This window comes from Neltuma alba, unplaced genomic scaffold, assembly GCF_004799145.2.
Source record: "Neltuma alba isolate B1F8T4 unplaced genomic scaffold, ASM479914v2 tig00013006_pilon, whole genome shotgun sequence".
NCBI classification, from domain to species: Eukaryota; Viridiplantae; Streptophyta; class Magnoliopsida; order Fabales; family Fabaceae; genus Neltuma; species Neltuma alba.
Genome location: NW_021637355.1, coordinates 25,675 through 50,089, shown reverse-complemented (window position 1 = coordinate 50,089; position 24,415 = coordinate 25,675). Strand labels below are relative to the sequence as shown.

Genomic DNA, 24,415 nt, shown 5'->3' with positions numbered 1-24,415 from the left:
TTTCAACCATTAAACTGGCCGACAAAAGAAAAGGGCATATTACCACCAAATAAAGTTTTAATTTCCTTTGAAAAATCATCCAGACGCCCTAATACCGGTCTTATGCCACATATCTGCAGGACACAAAGCTCCAACTGCAAGGCCATTTCAATTATCTGCAACAATAAGTAACAAAGGGTCCTGAATTTGAGGAGAAACCCTTGGTTTGTTCGCCTCACATAACTCTCTAACAATCGCAATAGCTTGATCCTGCAGCAAAAGAAAATAAGCTCAAAGTCTATTCCTCTCTCCATCGGCCTTCTACAATCACAATTAAATGGAACTGCTGACAAATGAAAAGCGACGTCAGCACAACTGCAATTTCTGGCCATATATAACTCCACATTATTCATTATGTATTTGAGTGGTATTTATTTATTATTTATTTTTGTTATACATTCTTTTGCATTCGATAACTGAATGAGAACATAACATGCCCGTAAATTTTACCATACCTGCAATCCGTGCAAGATTTCGGGCATCGGAAGCTCAGGAAAATGTGCAAGATCAACAAATCCAACCTCCTCAGCCCTTTTAACAGCACCCTCAGCTTGTAAGCTGAGAAACTTTAAAAGGAGACAAACAATTCTATATATTTGCACAGCAACAGTGTCAGAAAAGCATGTTTTTGGAAACAGATCTGTAGCTTTAGTTGCTTGACCATAGATGGTCAAAGCAGTTGAGAAAGGAGTGGTGTTCAGTTTTGACACGCAGCATTGTGGAGAAAGGGCAAACCATCCATTTTTACTGTTGATATACGAAGGTTTTGAGCAACTGTCAAATTCCTCTTTAAGAGTTGGCTGACATAAAAGTGTGGCACTCCTGTTTGATAAATCACCAAGGCGTTGAGTGCCCCTGCTAATAAAGGCCAAGAGATGGATACATCTCTCTCTAAGCTGTCTATCCGCTTCATTGATTGCCTTAGTCCATGAATTCCAATGTTTTGCTAATTCACACATGAGCATCAAAGTATGTTCTGTCTCCTTAAGATTAGCAAGAGACATCCATGACCTCTGTGGCCGAGGTCTTTTCTTGTCACGTTGATCTGAAGGGAGGTCTGGAGCATTTAGAGAACCAAAAATAAGATAAGCATTCTCCTGGAAAAAATAAGGTATTACGCTATCAACAATAGCTGGGCAAGAAGAACTGTCTTCCAAGGATTGAACCATAGCTGTGACCACAGCTAATCCGAGTCCCCAAATGTCTACAGGCATTTCAAACTTTTGGTGTAAGCCACCCACATTTTCGCTATGACTCCTTGAGGACGCCTCATCATCATTAGTAAACAACACTCTCAGAGATGACAAGAAACCAGCAGCATAAAGCATCTCAGCACCTCCTTTTACACGTGCAAGTGTCAAAAGAAACTTCAATATTATTGGGATGGAAGAGGACGTTTTATCTTGAAGTTTAGCATGAGATGTTGAAGCTGCAGATGACTCTTTATGACAGGTAACCAAGTCTCAGGCATCAAAAAATTCCTTAATATCAGGTCCATAACTGACAGAGACAGCATACAATGTTCAGAAGCAGCAACACATTTGCAAAGAATGGGAAGTAGCCCAACGATTGCAATTGAAATTTTAGAAAACCCCTCCCCGGACTTCTCATCTATCGTCCCACCCAAACGAGAACTGAGGCAGTTGGAATCTAGTACTAAAAGCAGCAATGTGAGTAATAGCTTCATTATCACACTGGCCTTAGAAGACAACAGCTGAAGTTCACTAAACAGTTTAAGACCTGAACCAGAACATTTGAGAACAAGCAGGGAAACACCAAAGGAGAGACTTTTGCAGACAGTTCTGGTCAACTGGAGAAGCAGCTCTGCTTGAGACGCAAGAAAATTGAGTGTATCTTCAGATACATCAAGAACGGGTGCTAACTTTTCAATTGTAGCGTGAAAAGATTGGCATATATTATCTATGCATGTGAAAATGATTTGATCAGGAATCTCCTCTCTCATAGATTTTCTCCCTAGTGCCTGCAAAATCATGAGAAAAATAATGTTGAACAGAGACCTCAAAACACCACAGGGTAAAGAGGTGCAAATTCATTGAAAATGATTTATGCAAACAACAAAAATTGCAGTTATTCTAGATATTCAAGGTAAGTGCATGGGCATGAAAACTAGAATCATTATAGCTTGGATACAATTGCACTCCTTACAAAATGTCACTTTGGACAGAAGTGCCCAAATTTTCCATTTCAAACTGGTACTGAGGACTTCTATCTATCACAGGTTGATCAATCCGGCTATTCCAAAGAGAAATTAAATTATCATCAGTACCATATATTCTAGCTACGACCTTGACATTTTAGTTGCAGTGCGATAGGAGAAGTTTCGAATCATTATGCATTTTTTTCCCTTGTTGATAACAAGATCCGAGTTTCCTGTATGCAAAAATTCATAGATTTATGCAGATGTAGAAACCAACTGCAGGAGCGAAACTACCAATCTCCTTGAGAGAGAAAATTTAACGCCCCAGGCATCCCAGCAAACCATTGACATTTCAATACTAATAGGTTACTACTTTTTGAGTTGAGACTTCCTAAAATCAGAAAGCACAATAAAAGGCAATTGAAGTTTCGAAATCTCACATCATCATGGTAGACAGTCAAGACAGAAATCAATGCTTTAAATGCGGAAAGCTTTGAACTTGAAGCCAACATAAATGAGTTTGCTTCCTGCAGCCAGTGCAACATGATTTCTGCAATCTCCTTAGATGCCTTCCACTCGGAACAATCCCACACGTCTAATCCTATATCAGCTCGCAAGCGTACAAGGTCAAATAAGTATAAATTCTTGGTAGTTGCACTAAGGTCACCATTGAGATTGTTTTGATAGGTTTCCAAAATATTTGATTCAACCAGATACTGAGACAACTCTTTAAATGGTCCCGTGCTGACTTTTCTACCCTCGAGCTCTCCTTGGAGATGATAATACAGATCACTGAGTATCAATTTCTTTAATTTCTTCCCTTCACTGTCATAATTTAAAATGAAAAAGGACAAAGCATGATTACTGAACGCTGCAAAGGAAAATACATCTTCTATGGGAAAATTCACCATAAGAATTATACTGTAGAGCAACAAAATATCACTATAGACTCAGACACAATATCTTGATTTCATTCAGAAAATAATTCTCAATATCCTCTTTAATTTATAGTATAAATGTACACTGAGTATCCATAAGTGGAAAAAACACATCCACTTATGTGCAAAACATAAAAGAATATATTGCACAGAATTAGCTAACACATCATTCTCAGCATGTAAATGATACAGGCAGCCTTTCCAGTCCTCCTTCACAAAAGCAGAAAAATTGTACACACTTAACCTGTAGCCACGCTGTGAATACTGGCAGAGTAATTCAGAAAAAGCAGGATGCATGCACAACTGCAAAAAAGAAACAAAACTACATATCAGCAATGAAAACTTTAGCTTAGAACAAATTTATGAACATGTAAATCAGAAAAATTATAACATTAAAGATTTTAACATTTTGATTCTTGAAACAGACTATATGAAAAGATTTTCCAGACACATAGAATGCATGATACCAAAGTAAAGAAGAACAATAGACTCTAAGAAACCAGAAAAGTTGAAAGTTGGACCTTTGTTAACATTGTATGAAACTTCTGCTGCAATGACACTGATAAACTTCCAGAATCACCAGCCACTAGTTTTTCCATCACGTGGACAGAGAATAAACTGATGGCAACCTAAAAATTTAAGCACACTTGTATACGTTATAAGATGAATATAAATGAGGAAAAAAGGAAAGAACTAATTTGATGCACAAACGTACAATACAGGATGAATATGAAGGGGGAAGGGAAAGAACTAATACAATGCACATGCATGATTGTCACATATGGTAGAGACTCAACTGCAAGAGCTCTACAAGTCTTCTCTACTTCACAGGCATGCCAATGAAAGAAGAGAATGGAACAGTATCAATGGTTCAAACTCATTATGTTTAAAAGCGTTACAGATAATCTGAGCATCAGTGCTATAAATTAACCTGAACATAAGGCAAAATAGAAATTAATTAAGACCATAAGCAAAAGGAAAACTCACTTTTGCACTATAATATATGTCATCATTATACCCAGAAGTATACGACTTCATTAGTTTCTCCAAAACAGAATCTTTGCACCAGGAAGACCAAATTTCCTTAACATCACAAAAAAGCGGGTGCCTTGGATTTTTCTGTTTTTGCACCATCTTGTTCGTTGCCCTGAGATCCAGTTGCATCCTTCACAAGTGATTCTGCATGCAACAACTTTTCTGCAAGAACAGCTCATATGACATGATTCCAAGTATTGCAGATTGACAAAGGTACGTGTTCGCTAGATTTTGAGCATCCTTCTCTGTCAGATTAACAGGTAGATGAATTGTGCTGCCAGCAACTCTTAAGATTGCATTGGACAAGTACTTCCAGAACTTCTCAGAGCTTCTCAGAGACTCCAGGATATTTAAGTACTGAGAAGCCCCTTGCCACAAGGCAACCATGAAGTTAAGCACACTCAGCAGCATGCGAGGGTGGCTGGAGATAAAGAGTATAACAACATATTTATATACAAATTCAAAAATGCCCTAACGGCAAATATGTATACATACAACCATATATATAGAGAGAGAGATTGTGCTCAGACACATTTGTGTAAAGGATCAGACAATGGAAATTAAAGGCCCAAGGTTGACTAAGCAGCCAAATGAAATTCTTCCCCAGAAAATAGTACCTCTGGATCAGATTATCTGCCCTCACAATATAATCCATAAGTGCATCTATCAGGCCTGAGTCCTTTGAACCCTTCGACTCTCCATCACCAGTAACAATTAACTGACCATCGTCCTTCTCCTCTGGATTAAATATAGCAATAAGAAATGCAGGCTGCATAAGAGAACTTCTAGTCAATTACTAAAAGCCAAACCGAGCGGAACCAGAAAAGTTACTTCTATCTACAGATTCCACTCCACCCCACCCCAACAGGGAAAATGGCATTTAAGGACCTCTAAGAATATTAATTACAATTAAGAACCTAAAATTTTGAAATTCCAAAAAGAACCACCATCCTCGGTTTAAAATTAAAAAGATTTTTAAGTTAACCTTTTTAGCATTGTCTTCCACATTTTCAGTACTCATATTTAGCCTTTTTAAATACTTAGTTTTCCAATTTTTTCCAGCAGTTATCTTAAATGTTTTCAACAATCATCTTCGATGTTTTCTGTACTGGAAAAAAAAAAAATCAAAGATAAATGTTGTAAACATGGAAGGAGAGTATTGAAAACGTTTGACTGCTAAAAAAAATTGAAAATCTGGGTACCGAAAATGTTAAGAATGAGTAATGAAAATATGGAAGATGAGTACTAAAAAAATTAACTCAAGAAATTTTAATTCCAACAAAGGATCATGGTCTTAGTTTCAAAATTCAACATCTTAAGGTTTAACTGTAATTTTTTAGAGGGTCCTTAAATGTCATTTTCCCCCTAAAAAGGGAAGATTTTCTGCTACAAAAATTTTAACTCAGTAGCTATAAAGAAGTTGTGGAGAGAAGTAGTTGGAATTCAGTCAAGTGCTAGTTAGAAATCCCTTAAAATGATGTTAGGTATATCAGCATATAGGGAGATAAACAGATATAACACCTATGATATGATGCTTAAAAGTGAACCCTCGTGAAAATGACGAGAATTTTGCATTATTATTATCATTTCCTTGGTCACCAAGTGTTTGACAATAGGTGGAGACTTAGCTTGGAGAACCGTTTTTGGTCAAATTACTTTGGAAGACTGTTTAATGCTTGGGAATGTTGACCAAAATTACTTTGGTAAAAATGAGTGTTTTTTCAGATTGTGTCAAGAAGAATTACTTTTGGACATGCAAGTACAAAAGTCAGAAAGGGATGACAGCTGATGGGCTTAAAAATCGTATGGATCCTCTGGTGTTCATGACAGTAAATTTTACTATTAAGTTGAGGATAGAAACACAATTCAGATTGAAACGTTGGAAGACAGAGCGGGAGTATATGAGCCCCACATCATACATCTATTGTGGCCAAGGTCTGTTGCTTCCAGAGCAGGAAGTTTGAATAGTTCAAGTTTCACTGAGATGCAATTTGAAAATCCTTGTAGACAAAGCTTTGTTGTGAGCAAAGGTTGAATCAAAAGACTTGCTTATGGCTTCCATTGAGTTCTCCATGGATCAACATACCATGTAAGAATCCAAGGGAAAGAATGACTGCATTATTTTATTACTTCACTCAATATGCAATAGAGGTGTCTACATATGTACAAGAGAACGGTAGATGATACCAAGAAAAAGCAAGCCATTACACAGAATATTCTTACATAATTTACTGACCGCTCTTACTGTTTTAGCTACTCTTAGAACTAGGAACTTCAGAGAATGCAAACTCCCGAAAATGACCCAACATGGCAAAATAGCATTATTCTCAACTCTACATTCTGCTAGAGTTAAGAAACTTTTACTTCTTGCTCAAGTATTCGGTTGAGACATCTGAGGAAGAGAATCGGTTCCAACATTAGGAAGCCAATTACACAAAAGTATGTTCACAATTAAATTTGACGTCCAAATGGAACTCTGAGGAGTTTATGCAAACAAGATTCAGCCTACACAAGAGAATCTGATATACATGTAGATTACAAGGAATAAATAATACAGTTTTGACATGTTTTTAGATTAACACTAGAAAATTTGGCACATTTCCTATAATTATAGAGAAGCACAAACATAGAGCGTCCATTTTGAAAGTTACTAAAGCAGCTTGCTTACAGCACCAAAAACCGAATATGATCAGTTAAAGTTAACTTGTAATTTCATAATATGAAAAGTGAAACACGATTCAGTCAATCATATTAAATCATTTCAAACCTGGTGATGTGCTGCAGAAGTCAATAGATCAACTGTTGCAATAAACAGATCTTCATTAGATGCAGACTGCTCCAACAATATGTAGCTCAGAGATAGTCTAAAATCCACGATCTAAGAACCATTTAAGTTATCAAAAATCATAGTTGAAAAACATCAGTTCGATGGCATTTACAATCTAAAATTAATCAATTTGAAAGGGTCAGACTAAGATCCACAAACCTGATTAGATTCTGGAGCAAAGCATGTGGTTCCATATGAAAATGGTTGAACGGAATCTGCTATAGAAAATAAGAATGAAATAAACCTAGCAGCACCAATTTGGATGGCCTATATAGACAACAGAACAGAACGTGGTTAAGTGACATAACAGTATATCAGGCATTTCCATGTATGCCTTCACCAAAAGGGCATATAAATTTACAGTTAATTTTTGAACTAGAGCAGAATCAACAATGATGTGCAGAACTCAGTATAAGGCACGCCAAAGTACATGTTTATGAAGCAAATGCACAAGCACACATACAACAAGTCAACAACGCCATGTAGAAAAAGAGATATGACATACCAGGCGTCAACAAGAAAAATTAGTAAATTATCTAGCATATGGAACTAATTAGTTTCTTTCACAATAAACACATGGCACAAGTCATAACTGCAAAGTAGACGAGGTCTCTGCAGACTGGTAGAACACACACACAAAAGGGAGGTGTTAGTTACTGTTAAATAACTACACATCAGTACCGCAGCATGTCCATAATCGAGATAAGAGGCACATAAAAAATCATGAAAATGTTCTCATACTCCCAATTTGAGAAAGGGCAGAGTTCATACAGGATCTCGAAAGTATGAAATCAAGGATATAACAGCAGCAACAATGGGGACAGAATTGGTTGTACATGATAGCACTGCCTGGTGAAAAACAGAAATGGTGGATGATGCCTCCTGGAATACACAGAATGTCTATCAGTATTTCCTTTATACGACTTACCAGTGCAGATAACAATGACAACTATGGATCACAATCAAAACTAAAAAGAGCAGTTAACAAATGAGACAAACAATAGTCAAGCACAATACTGCTTTAGTTCACAGCACTGAATTTTTGTAATCTCATGGAGACCTAAGCAAGCATGGGGACCCATCCTCAAAAACCAGCTTGTAAGGTGGAAGAACTATGCTGTTTAAGTAGAAAAATGTAATTACAGCTACTTAATGTGGGACTCCATCATAGCACCACCACCCTAAAAGAACTGACAGCCTCAACTATACTCTACGGTGCGGACTCCAGTTAACTGGCTGCAAACTCCACATTAAGCTTTTTCGGAGGAGGTTGATCCAGCTTGATACCTATAGATGGAGACCAAAGCAACAATGGGAATTCACCATTGAAACTGGCTTGTAGGAGGACAAAGCCATGCCACATAAGTACCACAAGAATTACTTGTGGCTACTAATGCAGGACCATCATAATCACAGGTAACTAAGACCATCAGGAGAAAAAATATAAAATATACACTTCTACAGCAAATTGTACAATTCATTAGCTGTGAAGAGTGTGGCTTATTTTTCGAGACTATGCAATATACAAGGAAACCTATCCAATTCCTCCTCATAAATCTAACATTCAACATTAAAAAGACCTGTGATTTTCCTCTTTACCTCGGAAAATTTGGTCAGCATGACAAGAAGAACATCTAATACAGAACTTATTGCAAATTGTAACCCTTCAATCTCCACTGGATCAAAGAGGCGGCTTGCATGCAATTTCTGTTCAACAAAAGTGCTTTTGTCAATAAGGTCAAGGAATAGGGACATTGTAGCAAGTATCAGGTAACAAGGAAAACAAAAATAATTCGACGTGTCACCTCCAAGGCATTCGTTGTAGTGCAAGCAATTTGGAACAGCGTCTTGTGAATGGATGAATCAGAGAACAACACATCATGAATTATCTCACCTATTTTTCCATGGCGAGCCATCAATATGTTGCATTTTTCATCAATTCAAGCACCTGTTATAATATCCAAAGTAAAAAGTAGTCATAACGGCAGCTTAGGAAACCTCCATCACAATTTTTCCCAGAATCACGTCACACCCGCTTGTAATTTGGGGGATTAAATATCAAGGAAAATTCCAAAAAGACTTTGGGTAAGAATAATTCTAATGACGAAAATGTCAACTACAACCACAGAAAAGAGTCATTAATCATGCCAAGAAAAAATCAACCACTTGTAGTTCACCATTTTCATCATGGTAAGTACACTTATCAAAATAACATTCTCCAGAGAAAAAATTAGCAACAGCAAAAGCACTATAGATTTGATTCAATGTACCACAATCTTCAAAAGCCCAACTCCTTACAGGAGTCGAAGATAACAAGATACAAGCATATGAAAACAAGAGATCTTTCTGATCAACATATATGCCGATAGAAAACCTGTATATTTGGAATCATCTTATCTAAACACGACTTTACTTTGAAATGAGCATTGGATATAAAGCTGAATTTTTATTATTTTAGCTCTTCCCCATATCTTAGCTGGTTTGTTTAGGCTGTTTTTATTTGACTTTTAGGTATTAAATTCCAAGAAGAAAGAAGCCACTAAAATCCAATTTTAACTGAAACTATCCCGTCTCTCATCAAAGGTGAGGTGAAGAACCTTACAACAAAGTGAGGTGAGGAAGAGAAATAATAATAGATTGCACCTTGCAATAAAGAAGGGTGAACAAGGCCTCCGCCTTGCAAAAGAGGAGACAGAAGAAGGCCTGCACCTAACTACAAAGTGACTTAAGGAAGCCAAGAACTGTGCTAGCTGCTAAGAGGGGTGATAGCCAAAAAAGGCAGACGTTGCACCATGCAACAAATTAATCACTGAAAATTAAGAAGAAAGAATTATGGATCCATAACAAAGTAACCAAGAAGAATTAGGGACCAAAGTTAAGAAAACAAGGAATTTTTTTAAAAACGGAAAAAACACTAAATGGCAAGAAATACGAAAAAATAGCAATGATAGCTTCATGGAAAAGTGGAGATAATGTTTTCTAAACATTATATTACTTTTTCAGAAGCCTTAGTTATTAATTAGAATTTTACATTTTTAGCAGTTATCTCTATCTGAGTCAGTTTGTTGAGGCCATTTTCCCCTTGGCTTTTGAGTAGTTCAGGGCCTAAGTGGGGCGTTTTAGCAGCCTATTACATATGCATGCCAATAGTCAAACTAATCAATGACAAAGTCAATTCTGAATCATTATCAGTCATCTAGGAGGTCAACTAAAGATTAACTAAGAATCAGAAATTGTGACTTCTAGTAGATGCAAGAAATACCTTCAATGTCACTTTCCATCGCACATGCTTCATCTTGTATTTCCAGGATTCATGATTAACCAGAACATACTGCAAAGAGAAAATAATTAACGCCAGGAGACAATCATTCTCCACCCCAGTTTCTACCAGCTGAATGGTAAAGTCCAGAACTGCAAGATTTCGATCACCAAGAATATAGAGAAAACATCAGAACGCTCAACATAAATGACTAGAAATATAGGAAACAAAGCAAAATCACTGGAAATCTAGGTGGAAAAAATTATGCTCATTTACATGTAGTTCAGCCTTCAGAAGAAAATGCCAAAGCAAAGCAAGAAAGCGAGACAATGTACAATCAGAAATGGATATACAACTAAATAAGAACGTATCAATCAAAGAATGATAAACTGCACTAGCTGTACCTGATATTGCCAACGGGCAGTCATCACTGTTTTGTTCACAGTCAATTAAAAGCATCTTAGCTAGTTTGCCAGAAAGCAGCCATGAACCACTGGAAAGGATATAATAATTAGATGTTATTTGACAATATATAAAATGAGCCACAATAGTAATAAGCCACGATGACACTACATGTCCAGAGTCCAACCCAAAGACAGGACACAGGAAATTCAGGGATGAGGGATTTTAGAAATTCATGAATTATAAGATGGAAGGGAACTCCACCTATGTTGTATAGCCGGTCCCAAGCTCGGATAAAGGAGGAGGGTTGTGTTAGGCCCTCGACAGCCAACGTAAAAACCCGTCGAATCTCATGAACATGGATCAACGAAGTAATTATGCTAATGCTAGGTCGTTGCCCAGATGTGACGCGCTGTATGGCTCGAGTACAGTGAGAAATGAGCTAGAGCCGCTGCATCGTCGCCCGGATGTAGTGTTAAATGAGCAAGGGCTACCGCACTCTCTTGGACGGAGGCGGCTAAAGAAGTTAGTTCATGAGACTGAGATTAGATTTGGCACTTGGAATATTGGGACGTTAAATGAGAAATCTATGGAAGTAGCAGGAGTTATGAGGGACAGAAGGATTAATATCTTATGCCTCCAAGAAACCAAATGGACTGGAGAAGCTGCCAAGGAACTTGGAGAGTATAAACTTTGGTACACAGGAAAGGTGAGCACAAGGAATGGGGTTGGTATCATCGTTGATGGGACATGGAAAAAAAACGTGGTAGAGGTTAAAAGGTTTGAGGACAGAATAATATCGTTAAGAATAATTGTTGGAAAGGATACTATCAATATCATTAGTGCCTATGCACCTCAGGTTGGAGCAGAGACACACCTTAAAGATAAGTTTTGGAAAGATATGGAGGGCTTGGTTCAAAGCATACCACTCGAAGAAAAAAATTTTATCGGTAGGGACCTTAATGGACATGTTGGTAAAGAAGCAGGACAATTCAGCGGGGCCCATGGTGGTTTTGGTTTTGGGGAGCTTAACAGTGGAGGACAATCTATTCTCGATTTTTCTCTTGCATACGATCTTAAGATTGTCAACATTTGTTTTAAGAAGCGAGAGGAGCATTTAATCACGTACAAAAGTGGTGTCTCAAAATCACAGATTGATTTCTTTTTGGTTAAGAATCTGAACAGAAGATTGTGTACTAATTGCAAAGTGATTCCAGGAGACGGGGTGAGTGCCCAACATAGAGTACTTATCCTTGATGTATGTTTAAGAGTACCAGGCAAAAGTACCATCAAATGGCAAAACCCAGGATTAAGTGGTGGCAGTTAAAAAGAGAGAAGCGGGAGTTATTCAAAAGGACTCTTTTGAAGGAAGGGAATTGGGAGTTGCAGGGAAATGCAAACATGATGTGGGAAGAGATAGCTACAAGGGTTCGTTTGGTAGCTAAAGCAATTTTGGGAGAATCCAAAGGTCCTGGTCAAAGAGATAAGGAGACTTGGTGGTGGAATAAGAGTGTGCAAGAGAAAGTCAAACAGAAAAAAGATTGTTTTAAGGCCATACACTTGTGCAATAGTGTAGAGAACCAAGAAAAGTATCAGTTGGCTAAAAAAGAGACAAAGAGAGCAGTGAGCGAAGCACGTACTAAAGCTTATGAAGGGTTTTATCAGGAGTTAGGAACAAAGACGGGAGAAAGAAATATTTACAAGATCGCGAAGCAAAGGGAGAGGAAAAAGAGAGATCTGGATCAAGTTAAGTGTATAAAGGATGAAGATGGTAAAATGTTAGTTACTGATGGTGATATTAAGGACAGATGGGAGGCTTACTTTTACAAGTTGTTTAATGAGGGAGCAATTATGCGACTCAGGACTTGCAGGACTTGCTAATTAACGAAGATGATCGGAATTTGGCTTTCTACCGCAGGATACGTATCGGAGAGGTTAAGGCGGCTCTCAAGAAAATGGACAATGGAAAAGCCGTTGGGCCTGATGGTATCCCTATTGAAGTTTGAAATGTTTGGGCGATGAGGGGAGGTATGGCTAACCAAGCTTTTTAATGAAATTCTATACGCTCTAAAAATATGCCGGATGAGTGGAGGAAAAGCATTTTAGTTCCTATTTACAAGAATAAAGGAGACATTCAAAACTGTGCAAGCTACAGGGGGATAAAACTTATGAGTCATACAATGAAGTTGTGGGAAAAAGTGATGGAATATAGATTGAGGTTGGAGACTTCTATTTCGGAAAACCAATTTGGATTTATGCCAGGGAGATCCACATCGGAAGCAATCTATTTACTAAGGGGGTTAATGGAGAGATATAGAAGTAAAAGAAGAGATTTACATATGGTTTTTATTGACCTGGAAAAGGCTTATGATCGTGTGCCAAGAGAAGTATTGTGGAAGGCTTTGGAAAAGAAAGGTGTACGGGTTGCGTATATCAAAGTCATACAAGATATGTATGAGGCGGTAACTACCAGTGTAAGGACGCCTGGGGGGGAGACAAAGGACTTTCCTATTAAGATTGGCCTACATCAGGGATCCTCTCTGAGTCCGTACTTGTTCAACATTGTTCTGGATGTTCTAACTAAACCTGTTCAAGAAAGAATCCCTAAGTCCATGCTCTTCGCGGATGATATAGTTCTTATGGCGGAATCAAAAGAAGAGATTAACACTAGTTTGGAGTTATGGAGAAGGACTTTGGAGTCGAAAGGTTTCCGTTTGAGCAGGAACAAAACAGAATATATGCATTGTGATTTTGGAGGGAGGCAAGGTAATAGGGATTTGGAGGTGAGGATGGGAGAGCAAATTATTCCTCAAGTATCAAAGTTTAAATACCTAGGATCCATTATACAGGAGGATGGGGAAATTGATGGAGACATTTCTCATAGAATACAAGCTGGCTGGTTAAAGTGGAGGAAAGCTACCGGAGTTATTTGCGATAAGAAGGTACCTGAGAAACTTAAAGGAAAATTTTATCGGACTGCTATAAGACCAGCTATGATGTATGGTAGTGAATGTTGGGCAATAAAGGGAAAACAAGAGCACAAAGTCGGAGTAGCAGAAATGAGGATGTTGAGATGGATGTGTGGTCATACAAGAAAAGATAGGATTCGAAATGAAAAGATCAGGACAAGAGTCGGTGTGGCACCTATCCAAGAGAAAATGGTTGAAAATCGCTTAAGATGGTTTGGACATGTGCAGAGAAGGCCTTTGGAGGCCCCGGTGAGGAGGGTGGATCAAACAAGATGGAGTCCCATAAAAAGAGACAGGGGAAGACCGAGAAGAACGTTGAATGAGGTCATTGAACGAGACCTCCTAATCAACAACATATCTAAGGATTGGGTTGTTGACAGAGCACGATAGCGTCGTGTGATTCATGTAGCCGACCCCACCTAGTGGGATAAGGCTTGTTTGTTTGTTTGTATAAGATGGAGGGAATTAAGTAGCTCAGATTAAGTTTCTGTCATTTGGAAAACCCATTGCTTGGATACCTAAACTTTACAAAGTAATTCCTTTCTTTTTGTACTTTTCATAGCTGTATGGTGCCAAGGATTAATCCAGGGCAAAGGCCCAGGGTTTAGAGCCCAGATCTGGTTTCAGCTCCAGGTTTCAGGACAAGTTTGGAGCCAAGCATTTGGTCGTTGCAGGTTTGGCCAATAGTAAGGAGTTGAAAAAATATAAATAAAATACCACCTAACGTGAAACATTTGAATTCTTTGTTTTTGACATAAAATTTCCATGATAAATTACTTCAAAAATCTAAAATTGTTTTATTAATCATCCAAGAAGGAAAAAAAGCAGCTTTTGTTTGAGTGTCTGAAATGCTCTAAAAAAAAAATCTCTCTTAGATTACTTCATCCAAATACATGGTAAAAGAAAATGTCAATTCTTTCTTTCACAGCAGATAACGAGTAAAATGTGTGAGCATGCAATTTCAGAGCAGTCTCACGTAAATACCATACCTTGACAAAGCATTATTCCCTCTACTGAAAACAGTTGTCTGCAAAGCCATATCAAATATATTTGCATTTAGAGCAATTGCCACGACGGTAGAGGGAGAACTGGATAGAAAGGAAATGAAAAAAGTTAGCATTTCCTGTTTCCCCAAAACCAATGGAAGGTCCAAAAACAATTATAAATCTAGAAGCCCCAAGGAGTAGAACATCAAAGAACTCATTAAAACATCACATTTTTTTCTTAATTTAGATAGATCAACCAAATAAATAACATAATGTTGCGTATACAAAAGTAACTATGTAAAATCTACGGAAACAAGTTAATCACCAAATTAACATCTTTCCCAAAATCTTGATGCCCTTTGACATCAGTGCAGCACCATAGGAATTCAGAGATTGCTTTTTGACGAGATTGCAAATAATCTCAATCACCCTATCAAGACGCAGATAAAAAAAACTCAGATATCAAATAGGCAAGGGAAATCAACAAAAGGAATTTAATAAAGAACAAACAATGTGTAGCAGACAAATCTTACCAGACATTCTTTTCCTGCTCGCTCATCAAGCTGACAGCATGAAAATGTGCAGAGCAGCTCAGACTCATCAACTCAAAACAGACAGCCTATCACAGAAAGAGAATCTGTAAGGAAAAAAGGGACAAATCCTAATCCCAACATATCAGCAGTCAAGAACCCATTTATTTAATACAACTTTGAGAGCAGCTTCCCAAATCATACTTTGTTGTCTAAGCAATCCAAAGTTGCAACAGGTTCCATAACAGAGCAAAAATATCATACCACATTACAACAAAAAGCAAAACTTTCTTACCCCGTGCCAAATACACAAAAGAAAGTTTCACCTGGATAAGTGTAGTGAATAGCACGTAGCTTACAGGAAAAAGCATTACACCATGAAGCACCAAGGACAAAGATATCATAAATAACTAAATAATAAATGAAAGAAAAACTTGTCAAAGGGCATTCTACAAGCATCCTCACAACCTCAAATAGAAGGACCCCTAGAAAAACACCCTAAATTCAGTCCAAGACTAGAAGTTTTACTCTTCAACTTGGATTTCCATGAATTATATAAGTACTTTCAAATCAAGAGGAGAGAAATTGTATTCCGAACCAAAAAAAAAAACACAAGAAGGGAGGAAGGAAATAACAAAACGATATATTAGGCCACTCAAAGCACACTAACATTAATCAAAGATGTTAAATATGTGCAGTGAAATGGAAAAACATGGATATTGATTCGACAAAGTTCAACATTACAACGTAAATAAATCAGCTATTCAACATGGAATGCCGGGGGGGGGGGGAAGAACTTAGTTAACGGTATGCTGCAAATTTGCAAATTACCCGCAAGTGTCATTATTAGACTGACAAAAAGCACCATAAGCTCAGCAACGATAAGCAGATTCAAGAAGGTTTAATATTGAAGCTTATGAATCAAATTTCTTCACGAAGAAATAATATAATTGCCAGAATAATTGATACTCTGATCTCATTATTACAAATACCACCTTAAAATCACATGATGCAATCATAGAAATGTACTATCGTAAACCATTAGTAGGCACCCATGGAACAGTTGCTTGGACGATGGCAACAATTATCACTATTGGTGGTATTACATTAAATAACTGTGGCAACAATTATCACTGTTGGTAGTAGTACACTAAATAAGGAGCAACCGTGGACACAAATGACAATTAAAACTTACAGTGTTAAAGGAAACCAATCTACTGAGCAGATCAAGAGTCAAAAGGACCTCCTCCTTGTCATTCAAATGTACCTCTTGGGCTAAACGTAGGAGTAAGAGAAACACTCCTGATGTTGCATGCTACAAAACAGATTATTGTATCAATATTTAAAAAAAAAAAAAAAAAACAGAGAGAGAGAGAGAGAGAGCAAGAAAGGAGGCAGGATAACTGAGTTGAGATCAATTTGATGAGACCAAAAAATATTCATAATAAAAACCGTATAAAGAAACCAGATTTAGACCTAATCCTCCTTATTTGTATCTTTCTTCTCTCTTTATCTCACACAGAGGAGAGCAGTTATAAACACTGATTCCCAGGTAATTGCTAAATGAGTGAATCAACATGTATTACTTGTTACCACTAAAGAAAAAACATATCTTCTCAAAAACGAATCTTGCAAAAACAAGAACAATTGAATGCCATCAAGTGTCAGATCAAACAACTGTTACCCTTGAATTTGTAGAGAAATTCCTTTCAAAGAACACTGTGTGGTTGGGTTGGGTAAACAGGTCATGTTCAATTGAGGGTTAAATCAAAAAGACACCCATAGAAGTCTAAAGTAAATTCTAATTTGAATTTTTTTTGTTCCTTAACATATAAAATGAAAGCTTATTTTCAGAGAAAATACATCAAACAGTTCCTTTATTTGAATGAAAGGAGATTCCAGTATAAAGGAATTGTGGCAATGGGCTGCCATGGAATCATTTGACCAGTAGAGTCAAAAAAGAAAAGATTTATATTTGATATAGATGGCAGAGATTTAGGGATAATGGAAGAGAACTAAAATGAAGATTTCATCCCATAATATCTGAGAGTGGAGATCAGCTGAAAAAATAAATGAGATCACAGCTAGGTTCATTAAATGAACAGCAGCTAGTAGCAATGATGAGCAATACTAAAGCCATAATTACCAACAACCTTCCTACAAGGAATTTACAGACCCAGCCACCATGTCTGTGGCTGCAAGTACAACTTTAGGTGACCGCAAGCATTATACAAGGCAGGAAGTATACAGAAATACTAGGCAGACAAGCAAATAAATAAATAAATAAAAATCCACTTATAACTGACTGATTTTCATCAACAAAAAAAAAACACCTAGGGAAATTTATGTATAGTCAAAAGAAAGGAACATCACAACAAGATTAAGAGACACACCTCCCATCGTACAAGGGCGGTATTCCCTCCAATTACTTTCAAGATATGTCCACGAGTTCCAGCAGGAATAAAAAAGCCTTCAATTCCAGGAACTTGCACTGCTTGTTGTGCCTCAACTATGTGAGAGACATCTGCCACTGACTCATTACTAATCTCAAACAAGGATGACACACCAATAGACCTATCTAGGAAGTTATACCTGTTGAATAAAAGAATTCTTAAGACACAAGCAGGAATTACGAACTAGGTTAAAGAAAAGAGTTTTCTCTCCACCCCAAATGCATCGTTAGGTAGTACGTCCAGCTAATATTCAAGAAAATAAACCCGCACAGCTTTCACTTGATAGCATACAGTGGCATGATCAACAAGCAAAACAGAGTCTTAGGATATGAAAAGGCATTCTAAAAAACAGTTCTGTTGGACCCATAATATAATCAGCCAGGAGACATTGTGGGCTTTTGTCAGGTGTGAGGTGTCAGAGTGTGTTGTGTGTGAGAGCGCACACATTGCAGTTGAAGGGGTCATGAGGAGGTTAGGCATTCAGTGAGTGACATATAGGAGAGTTTAGCCTCTGGAACAGCTAGAGCATCAGTGTGAGTGTTCTGTATTTTAGGCTTATTTTCTGTATTTTCATCTGCTTCAACCTATACAATATGTCACCTCAATTGGGCAAATTACAGATGCTTCAACAAACAGATCATAAGAGGGGGAAAAAAAAAATCATATAATGGATCAGTTCACATTACTCCAGTACATGAGATAACAGAAAAGCACAAAAATTAATTACTTACACACATTCTGCGGGCCACATGCCCTCACAAAGGGAAGACAAGAGTTGCACAAGTTCCACTGTCTGGAAAGGGAACTCATTCCCTAGGTTGCAAAGAAGACAACGAATTGGACCATCAATAAAGCTTTCCTTGTCCCAAAACTGAATACATAGTGATTCCTGCAAGTTAAAAAGCACAGCTGTACAATCAATGAATGATTGCAAATAGTGACAATGATACTAAAGCAATGAATGACCTGCAGGACAATAATTAAACATGCAAACCTCTCCTCTGTAAATCTTGCAAAGAATATCCAGTATCAAAATGGGGTCGCTGTCCTCTGCCTGCTCCTTCGTTGAAGTAGACATATGAGAATGCCATTAATAAACATAATGAATTATAAATTTCAAACATCTTACCTGAATGTTGACCTCATAAGATGCAATAAATGCAGATAATAATGTTCTCAAAACACTACGATATCCTGAAACAGGACCCTGGGTAGAAGAGAAAAATCAGTTATTGCATCCAGTTTCACTAGCAAAGCTCATAATACAAACAGAGAATTCACACGCTATGCTATCAATATTGTACAAGTGTAGACCTGAGAACGTAAAGTATACTTTCTTTAGTCATTTAAGTATAAAGCCCAATCTATTTGAAAGTTTCAATGGCAAAACTCATAATACAAACAGAGAATTTACACGCTATGCTATCAATATTGTACAACCGTACACCTGAGAGCAAAAAGTATACTCTCTTCAGTCATTTAACTATTTAAGTATAAAGCCCAATCTATTTTAAAGCTTAATGCTTCTGATTGAAACAAGAGAAATTAGTCAAGGTTTAATAGAAGTTTGGTAGACGCTAGGATAAAACTACAGATGGGCCTTCAATTGGAAGGCTTAAGCTTTTGTGCAAATGTGGTATTTGACATCATGGCATGACATTGGACCCTTTATCACCATGTGATTAAGAGTTCAAAGCCTGAAGGTCCCATTCTAGATGATTAAATGAAATTTTGGCACCAAAAATTGAGATTGTTCTTCATCGATCCTACAAGCCCAAAGGGCCTTAATGTGAGGTGCGTAGGCTATATATTAAAACAAAACTATTCATGACCAAGCTAACAAACTTAAGCTTTTGCGCCAAAATGATTCCCAAAGAAATCCATCCACAATAGCTATTGATGCAACATGAGAATGACTCACATCGTAATCCTTCAGTATGTCACACTCAAGAATTTCAAGACAGTAACTAAAGGATGCAGCCTCAAATGCTTGTCGAACATAACCAACATGATCAATCTCCTGGAAGCAAAGGAAAACAAGGATCAGCTATGTACTATAAACAAATTCACAAGTAAAGAACAATTTAACTTAGTCACTGGACCACCTACCATGAGGTCATTGTTTTCATCTTTTCCTGGAAGTGTCAATAGCAGATAAAGAAATGCTGCCCACGCTAGTATTAAGGGGCTGGCTTCTTTCATTTCAAAAGCATTGAAAGTAGAAATTAATGCATCCATCTCTTGGACATCAATCAGTGAAAAAGTAGACGCACCTTTCCTAAGAAAAAACATACAAATTTTGCAACACTTAACAACATATTAACAAAAGTACAATAACATTGCAAATTAAGAGCAGCCCCAACGTAACCAACACTAACACAAGACACATAATAGACATAAAACATAAAACACAAATCTTATAACATCTAAGTGGGACTGCCTCGCCTCTTCCTAGAATAAACTAGTAAAGGCCGCTAGTTCCTATCAAGTTCCGATGAAGATAACTCTAACCAGAGATTAAGATCACCCAAGTCAGAATCATTTAGAACTAGGAGTTAAACTCTATATACTGATAAGATTACAGTCAATATCCCTTTGGCTTGACCAACTGTCTCACAATGCCTTCCTTTTGTAACTTCAAAACTTTGATTATAATGTAAATAGAAGCTAGGCTATACCTGTAAGGTGTTTCATCATGAACCATCTGAAGAAGATTTTCCAAATCCAGAGTTTCTATCAGGATAAGTAGCAGTTGAATTTTGGCATGATAAGACAGTTGCCAGGCTTCTGATGTTATTGCGAGCTTTCTTAAGTTATAGTGACCAGAAATGATTCCCTGGATCCATGATATTTTTTGAGCAAGGATTAGATCTACCAAAATATCACCAAAAAGCAACAGCATGAGTATAAAAATATGTACCTTGTACATGTTACATAATTTCTTCCACTTTTCACCACTACAGGCACAAAATGAGTCATAATACGAAAGGAACAGAATGTCCAGAACTAAGCTGTCTTCAATTAGAGTCTCCTCGGCCCACAGAGTGAAAAGATCAACATCCTTCCAAGCATTTCACAATTGATATATTTTAAGAGATTAAGAAATAAAACTTACAGGCGAACAGAACATTCATGACATACAGAAACCAAAGAGAATATTATGTGGAGTAAGACACTCTTACATAGGCCCATAGCACACTTATAGCAACAAGAATCAGGTATAAATAATTCATATATTTATGTAGTTTTAAAATAATACATCCAGGTGAAAGAGTGATCCTCGTGTATTATGCAAAAGCTATTCTTCATACAATCATGCAGAATTCAAGAGCAATTTGCACTTATGTCACCTCAGAGTTGTTGTAAAAGGAGGTATAGTTATTCAGGAACTAAGGAATTGTAAACAGTATGTATAACTAACTCATATGAAGCTAAGCTCAGAGTTATGAAGCTCTCAAACTTTAAATGGTGGTTTAACTCATTCGTTAGTATGGATATAGGCACAAGAGCTGCCATAAGGAAAGCTATGCATTGGATCAACTCAATCTCTCCTCTCTTCTTGCAGGAACCACACTGCTTACAGATTCACTGTTTTGAAGGAGTTTTATCCAAATCTCAGACTTCTCAGTTGCCAGTGTAGCAATGTCATTAAGATTGGTATTTTTCACCTTAGCAGGAACCTTCTTGATATTTTCATTTCTACTTCAAATCTAGGCCATAAATTTTCAAAAAATTCTGTAATTGACCTCCTGCGTGTAAACTTCAGTTTCAAATCAATAAACTGACTAATCAAAAGAAGAAAAAAACTCAGTTATAGCAGTAATAAACATCGTGTAGAGTTGGCACTTGAATAAAGATTTTTTTTTTTTTGGGGGTAAACTTGCCAGAAATTCAAACATACCATTTGCTCTGGATAACTAAAAAGCAAAAGATCCTGAAACAAAGATATTAATTTGCTTTCCAGTCCATCATGAAACAACTTTTTAGCCTCCTCTCTAATAACATGTTCTTTAGAGCCTGGTCCGATATATACTGCAGAACATCATATACAGTATCAGAATTGAAAGCGAACAGATAGAAAAAGGAATTTGTTATCAAACCATACATCAACAGAATGTGTGCTTGCATGCGTGCATGCGTGTGTGAAAAAGGAAGACCTGACAGAGCAAGCAGTGAGAAAATACACTTACTAGCATGCATGAGAATCCACCTGATGCATTTCAGCAAGCACTGTCTCTCCGTATAATATTGAATCACTATCTTCACAAAAAGAAGGGAAAAGAAATTTATAGCACGAAATAAACAAACAAATTGGAATTGCGCATGATATGAACAATCTAAAAGTCATCAGGTGACTTTGTTAGGGTGATCAGAATTAAAATATAGCGGGAGGATTGAGATACTGAGCCACTAACCACGTGAAGAAATTCTTGAGCCATGGAATCAACAGCAACATTGTTATTTTTTATTGACCTTTCGGCAATAATGTACGATTGAACTTCATCTAATTGCTGAAAGCATAACGAAAATTTCCATAAAAAGCAGTCAATGAAGATATCAGCAGAATTCCCTTCATAATCAATACTAATTCAATGCAACTGGGTGACACCAGGCATACAGAGGAAAGAAACCAAACACTATCCATTCAGCAGCACAATAAGAAAAACTTCAGTTTTTATTCTTCTCAATTTAAACGTTTCACTCACACGAAATAACCTCCCCTCCCTGCCTCAAAGTAGAAAAGATAATTATTAATGTGATCGCGAAGCACTCACCAAGCAGGAGCTGATTTTCAAAGCTTTATCTTTCAAATGTGTTTGTATAGTAAGTTGGTGAGATCCGATTTGCAGTTTCTTCGAATTCAGAGCTTCCTTTGATTTCTCATTTGGCGGCTTGAAGCGCGAAACTGCATCCACTAGCCAGGAATGGTTGTCCTTCAACTTTTTCACCTAAATAAACACCAAAATAATGCATGTGAATACACATTTACACGTACTGGTATACATATAGGGGGGAGAGGGGCAGAGGTGGTTGAAATTGTACCAAGTTTTGAGGGAGGTCTGAAGAGAGAGAGGAGTTCTCGAGCTCAGAAAGCAGCAAAGTGAAAGAATCCCACCAAAGAGAAGCATCGACAGACTTAGTATCCGCCATTGCAGGGAGGAGGGAAGAGGGAGAGCTTAAACCCTAGCTCAGAATGCAGGTGAAAGACTGAAAAGCTTTAATATTTGATTCTTCTCTTTTTCGCGCTTCCTATGCTTGCTTCGTCGCTCGGCAAGAATGACGAGGCAGAGTGACTCGGCCCCAACGCAGGCCGCTCAGTAAATCCTTCTGGTGGCTGGGATACTCGCCATCCTTGTTGAGGCATAAAATTTCCCCGACTAATCGTTAATAAAAACATTAAAAAAAATTAGTTAAATTAATTATTTGTAATAAATGAATTTGTCTTTCTTAATATACTATCTAATGAAATTATCTCTCAATAAAAAATCACAAACATGTAATTATTATAAGAGTTATTAGTTTATAAAAAATTATAAATTTATGAGATAAAATGAACTGTAATCTCATCGTTAGAACTAAAATAAACTCTTTATAATAATAAATGAAAAAAGGAAATGACGATGAGCACGACAATAATGTGGTACTACTATTAAAATTGTCTAGTTTTAAAATTTAAAGTCAAGAAAATCGAGTGAAATTATATTTGTATTGTGGAAGAGAAAATTGTCTAGATTCATTACACACTTAATTTATAATTAACTAGAAGTGTAAATGTTTCAAGACCTATTTGAGATAATGTTCAAAAGTATTTATAAGCATATTTCACATAAGTCGAGACAATACTCCTCTCATATATTTATCTTGTATTTTGTAAATTATGATTGAAAAGCTACTTAGAAGCTATTTCAAACGAGGCCTCATACAGCTTAAAAAGCAATATGTGATTGGCAACGTGGTTAAGTACTAATTAAGATGGTAATAAGGTGTAATTCAGTTAGTATAGTAATACAATGAGTTATCAAAGCACGTGGTCAAAATCCTAGCTCAATACAGACAATTCATTTTCTTCCTCAATTTGGTCCAAATTTTTCATACCAATCTTAAGGAGTGTTTAGAAACCATTAAAAGCACTTTTAAAATATAATATTACATGAGTTGAGATAAAATTTTTCTCACGTACTTACTTCATATGCTATAAAATCACTTTTAAAATTATACTTTTATTTCCACCCAAATACCACCCAAACACACGACACTCACCCTTCTCCCGGTCACATAGGGATATCAATCCCCTAACCTTCTCAATAACAGGGATGGGCTAATGTCATATGAGCCAAGGCTCAATAGCTAGAGGTAAAGATAAGAGTCAATTCAACCTTCTTAATAAGTATAAAAACTGAGATTATAAAAAAAAGACATGAAATAAATCATAAAAATTAATGACAGAATAAGATTCTGATCAATGACTGGGTCATAGGGATTTAAACAAATAGGAGTACACTATATTCGCTGGCAGTGTGACTCTCTTGCATTTTTTATATTTATTACTTGATTATGCAATGTTAAGAGAAAATACATTACTTTATTGATTAAATAACATCGAGGGGTATGGCATGAATAAAAATCAAAGTTTTTGACCAAAAAAATAACAATAAAAAAAAGACTGGTCAGCACTAATATTTTGAAAATAATGTCAATGTCAATGTCAATAAATGTGTAACGGTATTTTTAAGAAAATGTATTACTACTTCTGGTCCTAAATATAAAAGTTAGTTGCCTAATTTGAGTATATTAAGGAAATGTTAAGTTAGCTATTTG

The 24,415-nt window shown here is 36.8% G+C and overlaps 1 protein-coding gene across 1 annotated transcript; it reads right to left on the bottom strand.

Annotated features, from left to right (window-relative positions):
• Positions 1-43: 43 nt before the first annotated feature.
• On the bottom strand, positions 44-22,886 carry LOC114733480 (uncharacterized; the record flags this gene model as incomplete). The annotated part of the gene is given in 35 exon segments (XM_028920946.1): positions 44-189; positions 191-249; positions 495-1,450; positions 1,453-2,020; positions 2,638-3,022; positions 3,380-3,438; positions 3,657-3,764; positions 4,123-4,282; positions 4,319-4,591; positions 4,788-4,939; positions 6,938-7,048; positions 7,157-7,264; positions 7,769-7,879; positions 8,597-8,704; positions 8,803-8,927; positions 8,930-8,945; positions 10,260-10,408; positions 10,661-10,749; positions 14,617-14,715; positions 14,939-15,043; positions 15,147-15,232; positions 16,339-16,458; positions 17,537-17,735; positions 18,328-18,485; positions 18,591-18,650; positions 18,726-18,803; positions 19,518-19,616; positions 19,706-19,874; positions 20,275-20,432; positions 20,517-20,657; positions 21,498-21,628; positions 21,787-21,856; positions 22,012-22,107; positions 22,372-22,545; positions 22,640-22,886. Coding segments are annotated over 35 exon segments (5,734 nt in total), but the record flags the coding sequence as incomplete, so codon positions are not given.
• Positions 22,887-24,415: the final 1,529 nt, after the last annotated feature.